Source organism: Salvia miltiorrhiza, chromosome 6 (assembly GCF_028751815.1).
Source record: "Salvia miltiorrhiza cultivar Shanhuang (shh) chromosome 6, IMPLAD_Smil_shh, whole genome shotgun sequence".
Lineage (NCBI taxonomy): Eukaryota > Viridiplantae > Streptophyta > Magnoliopsida > Lamiales > Lamiaceae > Salvia > Salvia miltiorrhiza.
The window spans coordinates 35,802,960-35,824,707 of NC_080392.1; the positions used below are offsets into that span (position 1 = coordinate 35,802,960).

General features: G+C 35.6%; 3 protein-coding genes across 3 annotated transcripts; 2 read left to right on the plus strand and 1 right to left on the minus strand.

Annotated features, from left to right (window-relative positions):
• Positions 1-1,768: 1,768 nt before the first annotated feature.
• On the plus strand, positions 1,769-7,960 carry LOC130989289 (uncharacterized). The gene is made up of 14 exons (XM_057913247.1): positions 1,769-1,860; positions 2,104-2,783; positions 4,092-4,173; positions 4,258-4,314; positions 4,650-4,705; positions 5,398-5,623; positions 5,707-5,793; positions 5,902-5,976; positions 6,166-6,249; positions 6,405-6,469; positions 6,550-6,715; positions 6,820-6,908; positions 7,403-7,517; positions 7,643-7,960. Exons 2-14 carry the CDS (start codon positions 2,152-2,154, stop codon positions 7,688-7,690), a joined length of 1,782 nt encoding a protein of 593 aa, XP_057769230.1. The 5' UTR covers positions 1,769-1,860; positions 2,104-2,151; the 3' UTR covers positions 7,691-7,960.
• A 6,377-nt stretch (positions 7,961-14,337) lies between these two features.
• LOC130989290 (probable 26S proteasome non-ATPase regulatory subunit 3) lies at positions 14,338-18,534 on the plus strand. Its single transcript, XM_057913248.1, has 10 exons — positions 14,338-14,488; positions 14,633-14,694; positions 14,806-14,899; positions 15,206-15,396; positions 15,825-15,962; positions 16,056-16,192; positions 16,382-16,436; positions 16,516-16,626; positions 17,100-17,339; positions 17,765-18,534. Exons 3-10 carry the CDS (start codon positions 14,818-14,820, stop codon positions 18,275-18,277), a joined length of 1,467 nt encoding a protein of 488 aa, XP_057769231.1. The 5' UTR covers positions 14,338-14,488; positions 14,633-14,694; positions 14,806-14,817; the 3' UTR covers positions 18,278-18,534.
• A 495-nt stretch (positions 18,535-19,029) lies between these two features.
• Positions 19,030-21,390, minus strand: LOC130989291 (uncharacterized). The gene is made up of 5 exons (XM_057913250.1): positions 21,177-21,390; positions 20,932-21,028; positions 19,969-20,047; positions 19,782-19,863; positions 19,030-19,333 (listed from the first exon to the last, which is right to left on the minus strand). The coding sequence occupies exons 1-5, from the start codon at positions 21,219-21,221 to the stop codon at positions 19,193-19,195; spliced, it is 444 nt and encodes a 147-aa protein (XP_057769233.1). The 5' UTR covers positions 21,222-21,390; the 3' UTR covers positions 19,030-19,192.
• Between the last annotated feature and the right edge of the window lie 358 nt (positions 21,391-21,748).

The window sequence follows — 21,748 nt, forward strand, 5'->3', positions numbered from 1 at the left end:
GGAGAGGTGACCGGCGGCCTCGTCGCCGCCAGAAGAGAAAGAGGCCGAGGGAGATGTCGGTTTGGCTGAATTGAAATTAGGGGGTAGAAATTGGAAGAAGAAAGGAATTGGGAGTTAAAAAAAATTGACTAACGGGGTCAAACGGCCGTTGGTCAAATGAGCTTAAATATATGATTTTTCGGATTTTGGGACCCTATTTGCACACACAATGACTATGAAGAGCAATACACTATAAGGGCCTATACTACAAGTACATATATGTACCTTAACCCTAAAATAAATTTTAGAATAATTTATCTACGCTCATGTTTTACTAGAACATGAACGAGCAAGAAAAGTTAAACTTAATGTTAGTAGCCAGCTGTGCCAATTTTGTTTAAATTAATTTTTTTAGAATAATTTATCTTATTAAAACCTTCACTAAACGAAATAAACGACATGAGCCTCTTAATTAATCAATTATTTTGAATTTTATTATAAATGTCTTTATTACACGGCAAATTAATCAAAAGTTACCATCCAATAAATACAGCTCTATATTATCACCAATAAAACTTATGCATAACATTGTGCTAAGGATGTTTAAACATTATTAGTAACTAGTATACGCTCATTCGTGCCATGCACGATGGACATCGAAATTAAATAACAAATTTAAATAAATAAATATAAATAATAAAAAATAAAAAATACAAAATATGTTTTAAAATTAAAATATAATAATTCACATCAATTACTCAATAAAATTCTGAATTAAAAAATATAAATTTTTAATTTATACAAAGTGTATTAATATTATAGTTATTAAATAAATTTAAAAATTATTGGATAATGAAAATTTTCATTATGTATATTATTATATAGTATTATTAATCATAATAAATATGTTCATACACAAACATAAATAAAAAGTTGTATATTGTTAATGAAGAGACATAAAATAAAATATTTTAAAATTTTCATAACTTATTCATTTTAAATTAATTTTTGATGATTTTTATACTATATTAAATTTAAGATACATATTGATTATTTTTTCATGAATCAAATTTGATGACATTTATAAAATAATTAAATTATTAAAAAAAATAGTGAAAAATTGATGGAATACGAGAGAGAAAAACTAGAGAGAAAAAAATCCTCTTTTATATATTATATAGATATAGATATCTTAAACTATTGCAAAATCATTTTTGTTATTCAATTCATATGTTCTTCGTTCCCTTCTTAAAGGTCCCCCCTATTTTTTTCTTTCTTTCAAAAACACGTCTAATAGCTAATTCTCAACTTATTATCGCTAAATAAAAAATATTCCTTTAGGGATCGTCAAAAAATAAAATAAAAATATTCATACAGAGGTGTTTACTTTGGATGATTAGTTTTGATAGATAAAAATAGTAAGATTAACCCCTTATTTATTTTGATGGATTGAAACTTTAGGATATCCCAAGCCTTTAATTATTTTTATAATTCAAGTTAGTTTTGCTTAACTCTTATGCCATGAAAATGGTGGATTGGAGTAATCCTACAATTGACGATAAAAATACTCAATCATGTAAAGTAAACGCCCTCGTACAGTTTTGCCAACTACGGCAAAATCTTCAAATAAAATTACAAGCACAAAAAAAAAAAAAAAAAAAAAAATCGGGCCGAAAGCGCAATATAACTAAGCTGATTAAGAGCCCACATCGAGGCCCAGTATTGATCAGCCAAGCCCGGCCCGATAAAGGCTTAAAAGCAAAAGCCCGTTCATAAATGAGTATTTTCTTATAATTTAATTTATAGACCTTTTAATTTATTACATTTATTTATAAAAACAAAAATCGGCTGCAGCGCTCCTCAAACTCACTCCGATTTTTGGTAAGTTCAATTGAATTCAATTTTTAATTGTTAAACCCTAGTTCCCTTCCCGTCGCGTAATTTTGCTACTGAAATCTCGATTTTGGTTCAATATACATGTGAAAATTTAGGGTTGCGAAGTCTCAAGTGTTCTTCTCGTTCGCGGAAGCAATGCTATAGAGCATTTTGTTCATTTGGCACCGTAGAAAACTGATTATTGATATTGATTTTTGTAATTTGTTGTTGTTCTGTTAATTGCTGCAGATTATTGCGCAGTTTTATGCGAGCTTCTTAAATTTAGCTTGTTGAAGGATGGAGTTTGATGAATATGAATACCTAGAAAATACAGTGGAGAATCCAGAAGTTAAGAAATTGGAAGGGAAGGCGAATGGTGATGGGAAAGGTGATTATGAGGAGAAAGATAGGAGTCGGAGCTCGAAGCGCAGAAGCGTTGAGGATGATGGGGATGATTTAGATCACCCGTCAAAGCCGTCGAGGTCGAGGAATGAGTCTTATGACCATGAGAAAGATAGGGGCGCACGCTATGGCTCATCTTCAAGAGATAGGGAGAGAGGTGAAAGAGGTGAGCGAGGCGAGAGAGGTGAAAGAGGCGATAGAGGTGAGAGAGGTGAACGAGATAGACACACAGGTATCCGGGAGCATAGAACAAGGGACAAAGATGAGAACAGTGGTAAGGAGAGGAATAGAGATAGAGAGAGGGATAGTGACAAGAAAAGGAACGGTAACAGAGAGAGAAGAGAACGTGATAACGAAAGAGATAAAATCAAGGAAGAAGAACAGGAGAGGTCCAAGCGAAGCAGAAATCACTCAGAAAGGCATCATGAGGAGCGGACAAGAGAGAAAAGTAAAGATGTGGAGAATGCTGAACCAGAGTTTAAACCAAGGGAGAGGGTGTTCAGAAATCAAGACCGTGGTGATAACAGGTGATTTTTCTTTCTATGATAACATGAATGTGGACCGAAACCTGGGTTCCCAGACTAAACAAATACTTTCCTGTAATTTAAATTCTCCAGACTTCTGTTATACAATTAAATTCTTTTGGCCATCATGCCCTACATGTTTATAGATAAAAGGGCCTTTAATCTTGCCAACAAAATTGGTCAAATTGCATTAAGATAATAGGATTCTAATTGAGTTGATGTCCGCATCACTTGGTCCTTTCCTTTAAGAAACTGAAGTTAGAAATAGTGGGATTCGGGACTCCCTAGAAACTTTGAAAACCATTCTCTAGAAAAAATTACAACATTCCATTTGTGTGCCTAATTTTTGTTATAGAATGTGTAGGGATTTTCAGAGATCTCAAGTTCAGATTCATGTACTTTATGTGGTCATATAGATTATATTTGGGTTAGTAGAATCTCAATCATGTACCTGTTTCATATTGGCCATATAATCTAGTAATAAGGTGCTCTGTGAACCTAAGACTTGCCACGTTATGGCTGAGTTGACTATACAAAGTAAGATACCACAGAGTTTCAAATTTGATGTGTATGGCATGTCACTGCAAAATTCATTTTCTACTGGACTTGCATGTCCTTGCCTCTATAAGTTAAGATAATCTCTTATGGTTATGGGCCTGAATAATTTTACTAGTGCCATGTAACAGTTTCTGTAAATTCATAAATGATAAGTGATGATGTGCATGCCTCATCATGTGTCTAGCATGTGATTTATTTGCCCATCTGCTCAAAATTTGAGATCTAAACTCTTGGATATGGTGGTTCTGTTAACCAAGCTGGGTTGTTTGGTGTCACTTTTACAATTTTTGCCATTTTATGATAGTAGAATTATTGTTTAATATGCTGGTTCAACATGTAATATTAGGTTTGCCATATAGGGGCCAGCGTTGTTAGTTCAATCCTGAAGTTTTTCAGTGTTCACATTTCTCTTAATTGCCACTTTGTCCCCCAGGTTGGTCTCATTACTTCAATATCAAGATGTTTCTTGTTTTGACCTAGTTAGACAGCATATTGACTCTATGGAGTTGCCTGCAGGGTTGTGATCTTGGGTTTGGCTCTTTTAAGCATACTGGAGATATTTTTGCTTCGTTGTTGGAACTATTGTCTTTTATGAATATGGAAACTTCACACATGATTTATTTATTTTCAAGGAGCAAAGAGTTTTTCTCAGACTTTACTATGCAGATGGTCAAGGCTGCTGCTAATGTCTTAGTTAACTAGACCATTACATAGCACACTAATATTATAGCATTCACATGGTTATTTTTGCAGAAGATACAAAGACAAAAAGGAAGATAAAGTGGAGCCAGAAGTTGATCCGGAACGAGACCAGCGGACAGTTTTTGCTTATCAGGTGTTTGATCTGCTGAAAATTGTTTTTCTAATTGTTTTAATTGCATCTGTCGTCTCCTGACACTTTTGATTACAATTTCTGTAGATCACCCTAAAGGCTGGTGAGCGAGATATATATGAGTTCTTCTCTAGAGCTGGCAAGGTTGGCCTCACATTCTTATTTGTGGTCTTACTTAGTCTTTTTGGTTAACATGTTCTATTTCTGTAGATTTCTTGCTTCTGCTAAACATATAATTTGTGATACAACCTCCCTTAGAGAAGATAAAAGCACCTCAGAATTGCGCTTGTGCTCTTCCCAGTGCAATATTTCAGTTTGATTTTTTACATAAAAGAAAGCACTTGTCAAACTTTTCATGGCTAATGGCGCCGCATCGTTGGCTTTTACCCGTGATATTTGCTGTTTAGGATTGTATTCAATTGACCATCGGAAGGATTCTGGTTATGGTGGTAAATTTTTCTTTTATTCTATACTTTTAGGTCAGAGATGTTCGGCTTATAATGGATCGCAACACCAGACGCTCCAAAGGAGTCGGGTAATTATACGTATTGGATATAAATGCATCTTTTCCTTGGTTATTTGCTTGAAATGCTAGCTTATTTTTGGTCATAGATGTAATGCTGCTGTAGCCTCTTCATTTCCAATTGTGAAAGTTTTATACTGTGGTAATAGTTTCTTTAAATGATTAATTTACTTTCTTTCGGCCTTGGTGTGTGTCTGTGTTTTATTTGGTTTGGCGTTGGGGTCTGAAACTAGAAACTTATAACAACAATGACCCTGAAGGTCTCTATGCAGGAACTTGGGTTTGACCTAATGTTGATGATATACTTGCTGTTTTTATGGTATATAGAAAGGCAAATGGTCAATAAAAATATAAAATCATAGCTGGCTGACCTCCATCATCTGGATTTGCTGGTTTGAATTATGCTATGTATGATGGTTCCTGGTTTTTGCTGTAAGATTGAACTTGGCAAAACCTGGTAATAACTGTATCTGGTTAATGATTTCCAGTTCATGTGAGCTACAGTACTAAGAATCCAGGAGAAAGTTTTCTTTGAGTTGAGAGAATTTTGTTGATGCAGTGATCCGCCATTGTAACTTTGAATTATATAATCTCCATCAGCAGAAAAAGTATGTGCTTGTTTGCAGGATTTGCACTGATATAATACTAATATGTCATTACCATCCTCCATAGTTGCTGATGTTCAACTGTTTCTATGTTTGCAGATACATTGAATTTTATGATTCAATGTCTGTTCCTATGGCAATAGCTCTATCAGGTCAGCCACTTCTTGGTCAGCCTGTCATGGTAAAACCATCTGAAGCCGAGAAAAATCTTGTTCAATCTACTACCGCTGCCAGCGGAGGACTTCTTGGTCCATACTCAGGGGGTGCTAGAAGGCTATATGTTGGCAATCTACCTCTTACTATCAAAGAAGAACAGCTTCGCCAGGTGGGATACCAGTGTTTGTAATTAAGATGGTAGACATGTCTTGTGTGAGATGAAAATAGGTTCTGATTTCACATCTTGCTTAGGTATTTGAGCCTTTCGGTGCTGTTGAGCTGGTACAGATGCCCAGTGATCCAGGGACTGGGAATTGCAAAGGCTATGCTTTTATACAGGTGAGTGACTTTCAGATGGTAGTAGAGAAAACTCATGTCATTGTCCACTTTAAGTATAGTTTTGTGCCTTTTCGATTCGAATTGTATCTCTGACACTGTTCCTGGCAGTTTGCACGTCTAGAAGATGCAAAGGCTGCTCAAAATCTGAATGGGCAACTGGAGATTGCAGGTCGAGTAATCAAGGTAATGAGACTTCCTTACTTCCACTTCCTCATCCATTGTATTGTCAAATTTATTTACTTGAGGGGAAGATGCATAAAGGTGTGTTACTAGTTTTTGTATTGTTATGGGCAAATGGTGACCTGTAGGAATTTGTCCCACTGTCTTGGTAAAGTTCTTATAGTTCCCTTTGTTATTTTTCTCACTTTGTAGGTTTCTGCTATTACTGATCAAGCTGGAATGCAAGAGGCTGGAGTAAATCTTGCTGATCTGGATGATGATGAGGGCAATGGCTTGGTTAGTCATGCTAGATATTTCCTTTCATTCCTTCCTTTCTCATCATGCTTCTTTTTGGTTTCCTAGTTTTTTAGATTCACTTCAATTCTTAGCATCTAGTTTGTGATTTTGTATTGCACTCAAAATGCTGATCTTTGTTCTCACTTGATGGGCAGTCCTTGAATGCACAGTCTCGAGCGCTTCTTATGCAGAAATTGGACCGCACTGGGACTGCTTCGAGGTTAATATCTTTTGGTTTGCGACTGTTGTCTAGGATTTGTGTTATACTTCTTCTTATACATCATTTTTCATGTACTGCAGTATCACTGGTTCATCAGTAACATCAGCTTTCGGACAGTCCTCTGGTCAGATGCTTCATGGTCTAACAGCTTTTTCTATGCCTGCTCTTACGGTTCCATCCGTAGACACAATTGGTGTTCCCAGTGAATGTTTATTGCTGAAGAACATGTTTGATCCTAGTTCAGAGGTTTGAAGTGGGAAAATTTATACTATTTGGAGTCGCTTGCTCTTTTGAAGTTACTTTTGTTTTTAAAATTTCTGGATAATATTCAAAACTCATTTCTACTGCAGACCGAGCCAGATTTTGATCTTGATATAAAGGAAGATGTCCAAGAAGAATGTTCAAAATTTGGGAGATTAAAGCACATCTATATAGAAAAGTAAGTTTGACTCATCATACTTGTTTGTTCCTTTCTACTGTTTGCTTCTTAAGTTATAAATTGATTAACAATGGTGTATTGGCAATTGGTTTTGTAAATTTATTCGAGTAGCCATTGATTCTGTCGTAACTATCCTTGTTTGTGACACTTTTCACCTGTTTGTAGCCTATCAAACTCGTTTGGTTCTCATCCAAATAACAAGCGAATATCCTTTTGTTTGTCTGTTTGGCTAATATATGGTATATTTGTCCCACCAACCTTTCTAGGTATATTTGGTATTGCTGAACCGTCATAGTATGTTTTTCTTATCAACCTCTTACCAATAAAAAAGATCAAAAAGAAAAATACACTCACCCAAAGCAGGCTTTCTCTCATTGGAAATGAACTTTTACTTGTTACTGTTTAAAGTTCTTTGCTTCTGGCATGTCAATATTCATATGCACATATCTTCAAGCTCTCTCCACAATTTACATAACGGCTTCTTTTAAAATCAGGAATTCAGCTGGGTTTGTGTACCTGCGGTTTGAAAATGCTCAAGCAGCCATGGCTGCCCAAAACGCACTTCATGGTAGGTGGTTTGCTGGAAAAATGATCACCGCGACCTACATGGTAACGCTTTTCCCTCTCTTCTCTTTATGGCTAATACGAAAAAGCAAAAATAAAAATCCTGCTGATCAGGTAAAATTGAAGTGAGGTTTCACCTTTAGAAAAAAACTGCTGTCGTTTCGATGTAGGTTCACAGTGACTATGAAGCTAAATTTCCTGAAAGCAGCAGCAGCTAGAGTGGTGTTGTTGGTTAATTGCTATACAACTTTGCCTCATTCCTTTTGGCGATTTTGTTTCTATTGAATCATAGAGAGGCTGCATTAATTAAATGTAATTTTGGAGCTTGCAATTTTCATTTTAGGTTCAAAGATTTTGACCTCTCTTCTCAAATTTGTTAGTTATTTGGATATAATTTTTTTTAATCTTGTTGTGTGTGACAAAATTGCTAACTATAGTCACTTCAAATTTGGGGCAATTTCAAATGTATCGAGATGGCTTTCTGTTTTTTTTTTTTTTTTTTTTTAATATTTGTATACTTGGTACATGTATGCCCATTTACAGTGAATTAGGAAATTGGGATGGTATGGTGTAGTTAAATAGATTTCAGCTTTTCTTTATATTGATCACTGACATTGAACAATATTTTTAAATATTTCTATTGTTTGCATATGTTAAATTATTATAAGGCTTATTAATTACGTCCTTCAAACATCTTTCTATCATCCCCAAAATATCTTACTAACCTACTTTTAAAAATAATTGCATTCACTATTATTTTTACAATTTTTACTTTTGTGGGACTCATTCTTTATTTATCAAATACTACAAAATTAACTTTTGTTAAACTTCAAGTCATCCTCCCGTAGAAAGATTTTTTAAGGGACGGAGGGAGTATAATTTATAGGTTTGATTGAGCTATATAAATAAAATGACTTTTGAACTATAATGCACGGATTCGCCGGAAATCAACCCCGTGCAGTATCCGATTCGCGCGGGGGGCGGGTGCGGGCACGATTCGCGTCTGATTCGCACGGGATTCGCCACCTGGCGAATCCCCCCAAAAATCAAAAAAAAAAAAAAATCGGATTCGCGAATCGGGTGCGCCAATCTCACGAATCCGGCTGTGGCGAGGGAGATATAGAGGAAGGAGGGGATGTTTTCGGCAGGGGGAAGAGGCGGCGGCGTTTTCAGTTTGTGTGAGTGTGTGTCGTCGTGTTGCTGCTTGAGAGAAAGAGAGATAGAGCAGAGGCGACGGAGAGGAGGATGGGGGCGAGGGAGAGGGCCGACTGTCGGTTCTTCGTTGGAGGAGGAGCCGCGGCGGAGGAGGGCCGACTGTGTGGATCTGGCGTGAAACCGAGAGAGCGAGAGAGAGAGAGAGATCTGTGAGTGTGTGCGTGTGATATTTGAGGGAAGGAGAGCCGAGAGAGAGAGATTTGAGAGGAGGGAGCAGATTTGAGAGGAATGAGGGAGGCGTATGTTGAAGAGGGGGGGAATTAGGGTTTGGGTGTTGGGCCATAGTCAATGGGCCTGAATTTCACTAATTTAATTAAGTGTTGGGCCAATTCATTTAATTGCTATTTTTTTTTATTATTGAATTTTTGTTTGATTTAATTGGATCTTTGAACTTTGAATTATGTTGTGATTTAGTTATTTGAATGGTCATATATATATATATATATATACATATATATATATATATATATATATATATATATATATATATATATATATATAACACGGACGTATCCTTCACGAATCGCACCCTACCATTTTTGAAAAAACCGTATCCCCGCACTGGAATCGTATCGCCCCCGCACCCGCCCCCCGCACCTATGCAATCTAGCTTTTGAAATATTACAAAAATAGCTTGATCATTGAATCCAGGTTGTAAATATTTTATTTAGATTGAAAATTCTGGCATATAAAAGGTTTAGATATTCTAATTATTTTATCTTATTAGGTATAAAATAGTCTGAAAAAATTAACAAGGATTTTAACTTTAAAAATGAGACTCTCTCCGTTCCTAAAAATTATGACCTAATGGGGAGGGCATGTGTTTTAAGAAAAAGTATGGTAATAAATTGTGATTCAATGAAGAAGGCATGAATTTTTTAAAAAATATGGTAATTGTGTTTGAATAAAGATTGAGCTCTAGACATTTTTGTAAATAATGCAAGGGAAGTTTGTGGGGTCATTTCCTTTTCAGGGATGGAGAGAGTATTAATCAAAATTAAATAACGAGTATAAAGTTGTCTAGCAAAATTTTTTTGAATTAAAATTACAAAATGTATCTAAATATAATAAATTAAAGAACACGCACGCACGCGCGACCTCTACACCACATAAAGATGAAAAAATAACAGCATGCAGGTGGAACCATTATCCACGTAAAAATAGGAATATTACCCATACAAAAATAGAAAAATTACACCACATGCAGACGAGATTGAACCCAAGACCTCTCACAAAGGAGTTTTCATAGGATAACATTGATATAACAAGAATCAACACCTAAATAAAACAATAAAACGACAAAAAGATTTACGTTCGTTCGTGAATATATACATCCACGGGTTGGGTTTTGGAACTTTTCATTATACTTGAGAATTTACATTTTACATAGTTGAAAAAAAATGAAGGAAAAGTCCTTAATCTAATAATCATCAAGCTTCTATTTATATGCATTAAAGTAGGGCTGGGAATTGGGTCGGGTTCGGGTACCCTACCCGAAAAAATCGGGTACCCGAACCCGAAAATCCCCTAAACCCTATACTCGACCCCCGAAAATGAAATCGGGTACCCTAATACCCGACTCGGGTACCCGAGTCGGGTATTCGGGTACCCTAATAGCCGATTTAAAAAAAAATCGAAATGAGGAAATACAGCCGAAACCCATTTCCCTTAACCAAGCGTCCAAGCCAATTCAAAGCAGCAGCAAATTCAAATGAAGCTAATCACTAATCAGCAAATTCAGCCGAAATTCATACGGATCAAGAAAATCATACAAATCAATTCCAATTCAATGAGACAATGACCAATTAACATAGAAAATCTGTATTTAAAAAAAAAAAAAAAAGAAGAAGAAGAAGAAGAAGAAGAGAAGGCATAGGCGTTGTCGGAGCTCCACTGGCGGCACGGCTGCTGCAGGGCGACAAGCTCGGCGACCCAACGGCGGCGGAACGAAGGGGCGACTGGGCGAGAGGGTCGTGGCTGGGGGGGACTAGGAGCGAGCTCCTCACCGGCGACTGGCTCTGGTCTGGGCGATGACGGGCGGCGAGGGGCGCCGCTGGGTCGAACTGAAAGTTTTGTTGCTTTCGTAAACCCATATATGTTAGATAAAGTGATCAAACAATTTACTTAACAATCTATGAAAATCAGAAATGCAGCGGAAAATAAAATACGCACAATGAATTGTTTTTATACTCCAATGTTAATTAATTGCAGTTGTATGTTCACTACAAAAATCTCTTTTATAATGAAGATACATGAACCACTCAATAGAATCCCTCTTATTGAGTGGAGTTGACAAGAATAGAAATCTCTTCTAATCCTATCAACTAATGCTAGCAATAACTAGACTTTGAATGAAGATAATCTATAATATCAAACAATCAAACCTACCGACTAGCCCTAACAAACGAGTCTCCCACTCAAGGTTTGTTAGACACGCGAGTCTCTCACTCAAGGTGTGCTGTGAACTAGATGTCGTGAATGATGTTCGAACATTAGCTTCTGAGCTCTTGCACTTGTGTATCTTGTAGTTTGGACTGGTACCGAATGCAATGAGCTATGTCCCCATTTATAGATGAGAATATAAGCTTGATGGGCTAGAAAACGTGGCTAGTACTATAGGGTTTCGAACGTGCTAGGGTTTAACTCTTGCTCCCCAAGTTTAGGGATTGATTAAGCATATTAACCAACATCCCTATTCTCAAGGAAGACCAAGTCTTCTTCTTTCTCTTCACTCTTGTGGCATTTGATTCTTCACTCATAGAGTCTTGGATTGATCTTTCACTCCACAAATGTTTCATATTTGTAGTCATGTCCTTGAGCAATTTTTCGGCACTTCAATTGTGACAAATCAAAATTGTTTCAAACTTAAATTTAAATTTGACAAAGTCAAAATTAACTTCCTTAAAAATACTTGTGTCCGAAAATAAGTTTCTCCCTCCGTCCCACCGAAAGGGGTGCGTATTTCTTTTTGGGCTGTCCCATCGAAAGTGGTGTATTTTTTTTTTGGTAATAATTTTACACTACAAACAATGTGGCCCCACACACATTTACACTACAATCTTATTCTCCTTAAATCTCGTGCCCAAAAGAAGTGCACCACTTTAACCGGGACGGAGGGAGTATTATATTAATTCTCTTATTTGATAATTAATGATGAAGATAAAACAAGAGGTATTAATTCATAAAATGAATTAATTTATTTATTAGAGTTAAAACAACTCTAACAAGAAATATTCTTACACTGTTAGCATAACGCTGGTGCATAAGTTAGTCCTCATCAGCTACTCCCGCGTGGTCTGGTTGAATTGTGCATTCTTCGTGTTCAACCAATAAAGTGTTGTTAGATGCTGTTATCCCAAATCAGCTAAACATACATGATTTTTAAGCCCTGCAACTCATTTAAGACGAAAAGTTTTTACTCTATAACGTAACACATGCAAAATACTTCACAGTAAATGACCAAGTATTTCAGCGATGCCCACAAACTTTGTATTTCAGCGCTGCCATGCAGCCTTGTAATTCGTCAGAGATAAAAATTTTTAAAAAAATGTTAGCTTTGCAAAACAGTAAAGACAAAATATGCTAGCCCTGCAAATTATCAACACATAAGAATTTTCAGCGCTGCCAATAAATAAAGATAATAAATTTTCTTTGATTTCGGAGTTGTGGCTGCATACTTGATTTCTCCTTTGATTCTTGAATGTTGTCAAATATGATTGACTTTCATTTATTTGGGCGCATAAGAAGACCAGTGCTGAAAATACCCCATATTAAATATCTTGTAGAGATGATCAATATAAATACTTTATGTTGGACGAACAAGAAAACCATCGCAAGAAGATGCCGAAATAATATGTAATCTTGTCAAGGCTGAGAGCGGCTTAGACTTTCTGCACTGAAAACGGCTTAAACATTCTGCGCTGAAAACGACTTAGACATTCTAAGCTGAATACGGCTTAGATATTCTGTGCTGAACACGACTTAGATATTCTGATTTGAATAAGACTTAGATATTCTAATATGAACACGACTTAGATATTATGAGAATAGCTTAGATATTCTGAGAACAGCTTAGACACTCTGTGCTTAATACGACTTAAATGTTCTGAGAGCGGCTTAGAATTTCCTCAAGGATGCTTAGAATTTCCTCAACAAAGGCTTAGAATTTCCTCAACAAGTCTTAGAATTTCCTCAACGAGGCTTAGACTTTTGCTGAAGTAGGCTCTCCAGTGTTGTGGCTAAGATATTCCTCTGTGAGGCTTAGACAACTGTCGAAGCAATGTTTAACCATCGCTGTTTAGAATTTTCCTCCGTGGGGTTAAGATATCTGCCAATGCAGGTTTATCAGCATTGTAAATTATCATCCTTGCTTTGCAATTTTTTCAAATGAATGCAAATATGGGTATATACCCTACTCTCCCCTGGTAACATGTGCATGATTCGAATAAACATGTTATGTGTATGCGTGTGGTTGGTATCCATACTTGTGATGATTGTGACAAGGCTGATATAACTATGATAATAAAATAGGATAATTCAAATTTTGTTTCAAAGCCCAGCACATATGCAGAAGGTGTGCAACTTTGTATACTAGTCAATTCATATTTCAAATATAAGCACATGTGCAGAAGTTGTGCAACTTCCAAGACAATGTTATAATTTCACAAATCCCATCAAGTATCATATAAATCATGATTGTGTCCAAGTGCTAAAGTATAACATTTCCTAATCATGCTCACATTCTTCGATGAAATGATAAACTTTAGTTCTGCGAAGTACCTGAGTCCCCACTAGTTAGTAGGTTACCTTTTCATATTATGGTGTTTACCATACTTGTTCAAAATTTTCCCCAAATTTACTTATCATGTGCTTATCATGTGCCGTAAGAATTCTTGACCATAAATTTATTAGTAAGAGCATCTCCAATGCATAGTGTCTTAGGAGGTGTCTTAGATGGTGGTCCTCACCTAAGACACACCCCTCTCCAATGCATTAGGTCTTAAGGTGTGTCTTAGATCCTCATTTCCCCCAAATTTTCATATTTGTTCAACATTACAATAATTTAAATACAATACAATAAGTAAAAGTATTACAATAATTAAAAATTAGGTTAAGAAATTAAAAGGAATTAAAAAAATGCTAAATTTTAAAATTCAAAAAATAATAAATAATAAATAAAACAAAAGATATTTAAAAATATTAAAAAAAATCAAAATCAAACTTAAAAAGTAGAGCTCACCGCCCCCGGCCCCCCACCTACCCTTTTCTTCTTCCTCCAGCCATCTACAATTTCTCCTTTTTCTAATTTTTTTCGAATTTTTTTTTTTAATAAGGTCCACCGGACGGGCTGAATTTCCAAGCTCTTCGCCCCGAGTCTCCACCAAGACACGACCTCGCCCCTGGCCGCATCTCCAGAGCAGCCACCCTTCCAGCGACCCGGATTGATCATCCCTTAGACACGCCGAGTGGTGATGCTCTAACAATCTTCAACTTAAAAATTGGATACCTATCAAAATTTATCTACAAGTTGTCAAATCGATTATTTATCTCTTGTTTTTTTTTTTTCCTGAATTAATGCCATAGCCAACAAATCAAAACAATATATATCTTTTTTTTATTATTATTATTTTTTATGTTATTTTTGAGACATAAATAAACCCTTCAATAGATGGAGTGTTGAAAAAGAAACATTTTACTCTACTTAGTTGGAGTTAAAAACTAATAACCTCCTATTTTACCAAACAAGCCCTTCAATTCTAGGGTTTTTCTTCATAATTCTGGCTCAATTCATCGAATCTGAGGTTCGATTCTTAACGTTTTTTCTTCTGCGCAAACGATTTCAATGCGTTCATTGCCTTCTCTCGTTTTTTTTTTTTTTTTTCTTCTTCTTCTTTGTTGCATTATCATTTGAGTTTATTTGATTGAATTTGAGTTCTGACTTGCAGAAGTCTAGTTTTCGCGGTGGATCCAATTTGATCTGAAGAATAACTGTTTCACTCGATTTTAGGTGAGGACAGTGAATCAGGGTTCGTAAATCAAAAGGAAGAGATGAAAATGGAGTTTTTCAGCTTTTGTTTATATGTTTTGTCTGACGATTGTAATGGCATTTGTGTATCAGATTTCGACGAAAATGACGCAAGACGTTGAGATGAAGGAGCAGCTGCCCACCCCATCGAATTCCGTCTCATCAACTTCTCCTTCAGCTCTTCAGCGTGAGCATTTACTTTTATGCTTGTGAATTTTAATTATTTGTTTGAATCGACTGTAGATTTACTGAAGAAGGCGTTGGCTAAGCGTAATTGACTTTGAGGGATATGGTTTTAAGTGTCGGAGCTATTTGCTGTAACATTTTTGTACATTTGAAAATTTTGCGGAAATTGATGCTTATTTAGAATGCTAGATTTTTTTTTTTTATCAATGTTATTTATGCATAATGCTGCTTGTCCGTAATATTTCTGTTAGTTCAATCTGAGCGCTTCATTGGGTTATAATTTTGCATTTTTGGTTTCTTATATTAGAACTGAAGGACATAGCTGCATTGATCGAGGTGGGGGCTTACGCTAGGGAAGTCCGTAGGATTGTCAGAGCTATTCGGTGGACAATCCAGCTGAGGAAGAAGCTCACTGCTTCCGTGGTTTCTGCATTTCTTAGTTTTGTGCTTTTGCCAGGATCCGAAGTGCATACTCGCTTGTCTTCATTTGTTGCAAAGGTAAACATGTCTATATTCGACTGAATTGTTGAATTTATTGTAGAAAGTATGTTGTTCGGATTGTAAGGTGATTGGTTGTGTATTGTAAAATGGGTTAAATCAGTTATCAAAATTTTATTCTTCTGTTTATTTCTTATTTTCTGCAAAAATTAGTTTGGCATACATTATGCCTAATATTAATTGTACTTAAGTGACTTTCTATTGTCAGTAGGGCTCTTTGTAAGCTTCACGTTCTGGTTGTCTATTTTTCTTGGATGCTAATTTTGGACTCAATGTGGTTCTTATGTTTTTACATCTACTTATTGGTATATGTGACGGCTTGAAGTTTTCCCTCTACTGCTATTCTTAGTCCTAGTTTAATAGTTTTATTAAGTTGAGGGACTGCATGTATTGGTAGCATCACTTTACTAGATTTATTGTGGTTATAGGAGGACGATCACGATATGGTAATTGATACAGCAACATCTGGTACCCAAACCCCCGCAAAGCACTCCTTACCCGAGCTTGAGATCTATAGCTATTTGCTTGTTCTGATATTTCTGATTGATCAGAAGAGATACAGTGAGGTATGGATGTATGATTATGTTAGCACCAGAAGCTTGTTACTTTCGTGATGTCTGAACATTTGGAACATATGGGTGGTTCTTGTTTGCCTTCAGGCTAAGGCTTGCTCTTCAGCTGGCATAGCTCGTCTAAAGAGTCTCAATAGAAGAACTGTTGATGTCCTAGCTTCCAGGCTCTACTTTTACTACTCTATAAGCTATGAACTTACTGGGGATCTTGCTGAAATACGAGGGTATGTATATCTGTATGGTGTTCGGAAAGCTCTTAGCACTGTTGATACCTCAGCTGTTCTTTGATGCGTGTCCGAAGTTTCTTAATTAACTTAAGCTGAAAAGAAAATAAATCCAAATTTTTGAACTTTATCATAGTGTCTTTTGTAGTTAACTTGTGTCACATCTAATGGAGTAGCATTTCTTAACAGTAATCTTCTCGCTCTACACCGAACTGCGACTTTGCGCCATGATGAGTTGGGTCAGGTTGGTTGTCATGAGATAGCTGTTTGTTTATCATCTTGTTAGTGGTTTTTGTGATTGATGATATACTGGCATAATGCAGGAAACACTTCTGAATCTGTTACTGAGGAATTACCTCCATTACAATTTATACGATCAGGCAGAGAAGTTGAGATCAAAGGCTCCTCGTTTTGAAGCTCACTCAAATCAGCAGGTAAATTCAATCCATTGTTTTTGTTGGTTAATTTTGAGGCGGCATTTCCTGCACCCATGTCAAACTGACATTGGACAAGAATGTGAAATTTAATTTAAAGCAATGATATATGAATTGCCAACTTACTGTACTCTATTCAACTCTCACTCATCCTAATATCAAGAGTATGCTAGTATTATTTTGCTAAGAATTTGATTTTTGGGTTGGATCAAGTACATAAACATTGAGTCTACTGATTGTTGAATATGAAGAAAAAGTATCACTGAATTGCTTCTCACAGCTATCAGGTCGTCTTCATGCATGCATCGATGGACTTTTTTGTTATTACTACTCTTATTATTATTAGTAGCTTATGTTTTTATTTCAATTTATTTGTTGTCATACTTGTCTAGGGGGTTTGGGTTGTAACTGTTCTTGAGCTACATCTAGCTATAACTTTAGGTATTTAATTGTTCTGTCTTCTATGTATGCAGTTCTCTCGGTATCTGTTTTACCTTGGAAAGATAAGGACAATTCAACTAGAATATACTGACGCTAAAGAGTCTCTACTCCAAGCTGCCAGGAAAGCACCCATTTCTGCCCTTGGCTTCCGAGTTCAGTGCAACAAATGGGCCGTGATTGTCCGCTTGCTGCTTGGAGAGATTCCAGAAAGAACCGTTTTCATGCAGAAGGGGATGGAGAAGGCACTGCGGCCATACTTTGAGCTTACTAATGTGAGTACAAGACTTAATTTCTGACCATAAAAAAATAATTTGATCTTACAAATGTGTACAAGACTTAAATTCTGGCCATAAAACATCACCTTCACGTTTAAGTCCCAAGTTTTGTTCTATCTAGAGACACAGCTTGTGGTTTTTGTCCCTGTCAACCTATAACCGAAGAAAAACCGATATTTGCAGGATAGCTGACGAGAAAGAAAAAAAAGCTAATTAACAAAATCATATTTATTCAATTTTATTCTCCATAAACTTTTTGGGGCTGTTTGGGTTGAAAAGATAATGACTTCTCTGGTGCTTGCACACATATACTGTATACATCTTCGTCCGAGCTTTTATCATCTAATACTAGATACCTGGGAGCCTTTTTTTGGCTTCTCCGACAAGTTATTTGGTAGTCACATGTTCTGTTGTGGGCTCAGGCTGTTCGTATTGGAGATTTGGAGCTCTTCAAATCTGTAGCTGAGAAGTTTGCAAGCACATTCAGCTCTGACGGGACAAGCAATTTGATAGTTAGGCTACGTCACAATGTTATCCGGACTGGCTTACGAAACATCAGCATCTCATACTCCAGAATCTCACTTGTTGATGTTGCTAAGAAGTTGAGACTGGATTCTCCGAATCCTGTTGCTGATGCTGAAAGCATTGTTTCCAAAGCAATCAGAGACGGTGCAATCGATGCCACGCTAGATCATGCTAATGGATGGATGGTATCGAAGGAGACTGGGGATATTTACTCTACAAATGAGCCTCAGATAGCTTTCAACTCGAGGATTGCCTTCTGCCTGAATATGCACAATGAAGCCGTGCGTGCCCTCCGTTTCCCGCCCAACTCCCACAAAGAAAAGGAAAGTGCAGAAAAGAGGAGAGAGAGGCAGCAGCAAGAGCAAGAACTTGCGAAGCATATAGCTGAGGAGGATGATGATGAATTCTGAGGGGCATATCGTTGCCTATCCCTTCCTTTTATCCAGAATTGCCCAAGTTTCGGTAACGGTGTTCCATTTCTATAGACTTTTGCATTCTGTTTGTATGAGTTTTCTGTTTTAGGATCTAAGTGTTATTTTTTATTTTTATTTAGATTGATCTGAGCTGAGCTAAACCCCTTTTCTAGCATATATATTCGCAAGGAACGTTTTGTTTCTAATTTTGAAGAAACTTCAGAATTTATTATGAGAGCAACTTTATTACATTAGAGATGCGTCAAAATGTAGTTTACTTTTTTAATTTAAATTGTCTTTTAACTCTCATTTGCTAAAATAATAATCTTATGTGGTGTTTGTGAAAGTTAAAAAAATGTTTGTGAAAATAATATATGGAGCAATAAATAAGGGTAAAATAGAATGATTGTATACAAATTATAATTTTAAAAAAATTATTAATTGCACCTTTTAATGTGTAAAAAATAAAAAATGACTGTTTTGATAGGAGTACAAATTTTTGTGGTTCTTTGATACATAATTTGTTTATATATGGTAAACTGGTAGGATGAAATGTATTCTGAAAAATATAGAATTATAAAAAAAACGAATAACAAACAGATTTCATGTCGCAGTTCAAAACATAATTTGTTTCTTTTTGTTCTCTTTGTTTTGTAATTAAATTAAATTGGTGAACCAAGTTTAATTTTTATAACGAACATCAATTCCTTCTCCAGCATCAAAACTAAAAGAAATATGAACTACAAAGATTCAAGTTTGAACTCACAGCTTCCGATTATGATGTCACCTTCAATAACGCATGAACTTCTAGAAAGGATCGAAAATATGATGCAAACCAAAGCTTATGATATCTCAAAAATCGAGATGTATATTAAGTTGGAAGGTGAATTTGTCAACAGAAACTCAAAGCATTCAGCTACCTGAACTTAACCCAAAGGACTGCACAATTGTGCTTACTCTTTCAGCAAACTTTCTGGAAGTGATTTTTTTCCCCGGGATGTGAAACGGATTTGAAACTGCATCGACATAGGCAGTGTGGAACCTCCCGAAGAACTGTGAACAAGAAGGAATATTAGCTGCCATTTTTCAGATACAGATAAAAACACGTTGGTATACAAAGCAATGATAATAGAAATGTTACTAATCTGAATCAACAAGATGCAGTATAGTAAAAAGAATATGACAAGTTGGAGCTGATTTCTTGTTGTTGGTCAAATTATGAAATACTACTATATCTAAATGAGCACAAGATTGAGGAGTAGAAATTCATAAGCACGAAAAACTTAACAACCACAAAAAAACATGGCTTCTTGTGGTTTTTGCTGAGGATTCATGATTGTAAAATAGATGGAATAAACATGTTCTCATCCCAACAAAAATGTGAAATTCTCAGTGTGGTAAGTATAAGAAAAATAGAAACCAAAGCAGTTGCACACATTTGTGATTCAGTGTTCTCTTATCTTAGAATAAGCATAAGACGTATCGGAATTGTGACACTTACAACTCTAACATCTACATCTCGGACATCAAGATCCGTTGTTACCAATATGAACTTCACCTTGGTGTTGGTCAAGTAGCCATACCTGGGAAGCATTAGATCACGAGCATTGGTGAGCACTTACAACCGGAAAAATAAGCAAATCCATCTTCTGTTTTCACTAAAAAATAATAAGATCAATTGTGCTTACACTTTGTAGTTTTCGGTTGGATTTAGCAAACCTAGAAATGTCTCGTTTATTATAGGGCCAGACTTTTTCGGGTTGTTCACTGATGAAAAAGAAAATGCATGAACAGATAGAGTCACAATTCCAGTTAAGCAGATACATTAAGTTCATAAGCTACAACAGATATGGCATTTGTAACAAAAAAAATCAGACTGCACATTCTTCACACTTTTCTTCCACACAACACTACCAAGTGCTACCTTTACAATTTTCTATAAGGTATTTTACCAATTTGAATCATATCAGTATTACCAAAATACTCCTCTATCTATTTCTAGATCATCTCAAATGATTCTGTGAAATTTTTCTTGGACACGAACTACTTGTTCACCTCCACAGACCAACGTTAACATCCTCCCTCGATTGTATTACTGCTCCCTTATGTACGCACTCTCTGAAATACAATGATTTTATGTATGATGCTCTATCTCTCCAGAAGTTCAACCTCATATATGATAAAGATAGCGCGCAGTTCAATCTGACTACACACAGCATGCTTCATATACACTGAAAACCAACAAAAAATTTGGATTTTATGCATTCATACCTAGTGAACTACACCATATTACCTACTACTTTTAAAAACTCATAATCACACATTACACACACTTGTAGCTATTGAAACAAATCTAAGTCAGTTGCAGCATCCACAACACCTAAAATCTTCTCTCATTCCCACCAATGTTCTATTCTAGCTAAGTTTCTCTTTCATTGAATTTTCAGACTAAATCTCTGTTACTTTTAAACCCATTCCATACGAATCATCATTCGCGTTATATCGCAAAAAAATGAAAACGCCTCGATTCTAATATTAGTTCACAAATTAAATTAAAAATCGGGCGTTTTTAGTAAATTCTGCGATTAATCAATGCTGATCAACAACGCAACAGTAAAAAAAACCGAAAACGATCTAACAAATATGTCTACCTCTTTCATCAACGACGTCGAGAGAGCAATGCACGATGTGATGAAGCTTGAGCGAATCATCTGCTTTGGTAAAACTCTGTATGTATAACGGATTATTCTGCAGAAAACACGATTTTACAGCCAAAAATTCATTTCGATTTTGAACTTATTTCTTTCAATCAATCAAAAGCTAAAATGCTGATTTTGATTTTAGAAAGACAGATAAAATCAATGTAGAATCAAGACGCCAAAATTGAGGCGAGAACCTGGTGGCCGACGACGGCGACACAGACGATCGTGCCTTCACTCATGGTTGAGCTCAGATCTTCTTGTAGAGTTAGTTAAGTAATTACGGTAAAAAAGCAATATAACTTTCGCCAACTAATTAAATTAGGCAAAAATGCATCTTTTTAATTCATTTTTGTTGTATATGAGCCTTTTTTTTGTCACATGAATCGTGAAAACTTGATAAATTACACATAACCGTTCAATATTTTTGCAATATGAAACACAAAAATATCTTTATTCTTTTAGGTGATGGTTGATACGTAGGAATGGAATTGTAGGAATGAAATTAGAAAGAAATGAAATGGATTTTAGAATAGAATGACAATGAGAATGGAATGGAATGGAATGAAATATAGGATTCTTATGGTTGATATTTACAAGGAATGAATGGATAGGAATGAAATAAAATTAACACAATAATAATAATGATAATGATAATAATAATTTATTATTATTTTATTATTTATCATTATTTTATAATTATTAATTATTATTATTATTACTATTTATTATTATTATTATATTATTATTATTCTTATATTAATAATTT

Excerpts from the sequence above, each read along its gene's own strand:
- LOC130989289 (XM_057913247.1), top strand. The coding sequence starts at position 2,152 with ATGGAGTTTGATGAATATGAATACCTAGAAAATACAGTGGAGAATCCA. Across the intron at positions 6,250-6,404 it reads ATGATGAGGGCAATGGCTTG|TCCTTGAATGCACAGTCTCG; the intron begins GTTAGTCATGCT and ends CTTGATGGGCAG. Across the intron at positions 6,909-7,402 it reads AAGCACATCTATATAGAAAA|GAATTCAGCTGGGTTTGTGT; the intron begins GTAAGTTTGACT and ends TTTTAAAATCAG.
- LOC130989290 (XM_057913248.1), top strand. The coding sequence starts at position 14,818 with ATGACGCAAGACGTTGAGATGAAGGAGCAGCTGCCCACCCCATCGAAT. Across the intron at positions 15,397-15,824 it reads TGTCTTCATTTGTTGCAAAG|GAGGACGATCACGATATGGT; the intron begins GTAAACATGTCT and ends TTGTGGTTATAG. Across the intron at positions 16,193-16,381 it reads GATCTTGCTGAAATACGAGG|TAATCTTCTCGCTCTACACC; the intron begins GTATGTATATCT and ends ATTTCTTAACAG.
- LOC130989291 (XM_057913250.1), bottom strand. The coding sequence starts at position 21,221 with ATGAGTGAAGGCACGATCGTCTGTGTCGCCGTCGTCGGCCACCAG. Across the intron at positions 21,029-21,176 it reads TCGCCGTCGTCGGCCACCAG|AATAATCCGTTATACATACA; the intron begins GTTCTCGCCTCA and ends TGTTTTCTGCAG. Across the intron at positions 19,334-19,781 it reads GAGATGTAGATGTTAGAGTT|TTCTTCGGGAGGTTCCACAC; the intron begins GTAAGTGTCACA and ends TCTTGTTCACAG.